Below are 1888 nucleotides of genomic sequence, written 5' to 3'. Positions count from 1 at the left end.
TGCATAGTGTGGGTGCGTTTAGATTGCGTAGGAGGATGACAGGGCAACTGACTTTTAAGAGAAATTCATGGGGAAGGAGTCCTGGAGGATCTTGGGAGTTGAGAAATTCTGATGGAAAGTGTGTAACCTGATCGAGGTCGGTAACGGTGTCAACTGATCTGTAGCAACGTTCTTGAGAAGGTAGCTGACTGAGTAAGTCGTAGTTAAGAGTGTTGACAGCTGCATTTGTAGGTGCAAGAACAGTCCTGTCGCGAAGCCTGTCTGGTTTTATGTATTCCGTTGTAAGATTTGGGTAAACGGCAGAACATAAGTCATCAGGGCTGGAGACAATATGGCCAATGGTGGTAGTATCAATCTATCTATTGTCGTCGGACGTAATTTGTCCATTGCCGATTTTAAGGAGCATTTCCGAAAACTGGGTTGTAGGCTGACCAGTCTGTGGGAGTGATCTCATGTTGATGGTGAGTTGTTTCGACTGGACATGCAACCAAAGGAGGCTTTTTTTTAAGGCAGGCATTAAGTTCATCAGCGTGTGTTCCTTTGGGTATAATAGGTAGAGTTTGTCGAAAATCTCTTGCAAAAAGAAGAGTCGCACCTCCAAGGATGTTGTTGCTCGATCTAAGATCTCTCATTGTGGTATCAAGTGCTTGTACGGAACATTTATGGGACATAGTTGCTTCATCCCAAACAATGAGTTTGCACTTTTTCAAAATTGTCGCTTCGTCCGAGGAATGCATTACGTGGCACGTTAGGTTTTCTTGATGTGCTACATTGAAAAGCAATTTGAAGGTAGAGTGTTCTGTTCGTCCGCCATCGAGAAGAGTCGTGGCTATTCCTGAGGAGGCAACAGCAATAGCAAGGTCACCATTATGCCGCAACTTCGCAAGAAGAAGATTCAGGAAGAATGTTTTTCCAGTTCCACCGGGTGTATCTATGAAGATGATTCCGTCAGTGTTTGTGTAGATGTTTCCGAGGAAGAAATTGTATACGTTAGCTTGATCGGAATTCAGAAGAGGCTCGTTGTCAGCAATGTACTGTTTGAGCTTGTGGATGTTGTAGGTTGTTTCTCTGAGAATGAGGCGATTAGGACAGGCGTCTTCATTTCTGTCCAATAGTTCACCTCCAATTGCCATAGCCAAGTCTTCCAAGAGAAGCCTTCCGTTGTAAATCGCAGGGGTAGTGGGAGTGTCAATGCTACCTGTGACTTGGAGAGTTTGCAGCAAAATGTCATGGCACATTGAGTATATTTAATCCAAAGTGAATGTGCGTCTGTCAGGTTGTAGAAACCATCATTATTGCGAAAAGGTGTCGGAGCTTGTGCGGAGAACGACACAGAGAGGCTTCTTCATGTGCATTATCATATTGATCATCTGTATCCAAAAGTCCCCGTTTGGAGCAGGCATCTTTGAAAGTGCCGCATAAGTGGCGGTCCACTGTGCGAAGGTCGTCGAAGGAGGTTGGTCCCTTAATAACATGAAGAGCCGTGGATGGAAGCATTCGGAATTCAAGGGGTGAACTGTGTAGATGCGTCCGATTGTGCCGCCTTTCTACACGGCTTGATCCAACTGCGTAGGCCAGCCTTGTTTTCGTCGTTGCCACTGGGAGACAATCAATTGCTAAATGTTACTTCAGAAAGAGCTACCTCCCTTGTCCACAATAGTCACTGTACAAGGTTTTTCTGACCTTCTGACCCTAGAAGCCCCATTACTCCATAAGTGAAAAATCTAAAGAGTGTAGAACCTTCTGTGGAACATAAGTGATGTATGTGCCAAGTGTGAACAAAATCAGATGAAAATATTGATCAAATATAGGATCAAATAAATGGCCTTCACACACACACACACACACATTTTCCGTCTTATATATTATAGATATACACACATATAAC

The 1888-nt window shown here is 44.0% G+C and overlaps 1 protein-coding gene across 1 annotated transcript; it reads right to left on the bottom strand.

Moving 5' to 3' along the window:
- Positions 1 to 395: 395 nt before the first annotated feature.
- LOC106882194 (uncharacterized) lies at positions 396 to 1238 on the bottom strand. Its single transcript, XM_014932783.1, has one exon. The coding sequence runs from the start codon at positions 1236 to 1238 to the stop codon at positions 396 to 398; it is 843 nt and encodes a 280-aa protein (XP_014788269.1).
- Positions 1239 to 1888: the final 650 nt, after the last annotated feature.

This window comes from Octopus bimaculoides, chromosome 1, assembly GCF_001194135.2.
Source record: "Octopus bimaculoides isolate UCB-OBI-ISO-001 chromosome 1, ASM119413v2, whole genome shotgun sequence".
NCBI classification, from domain to species: Eukaryota; Metazoa; Mollusca; class Cephalopoda; order Octopoda; family Octopodidae; genus Octopus; species Octopus bimaculoides.
This window is presented reverse-complemented; position numbering and strand designations above follow the sequence as displayed.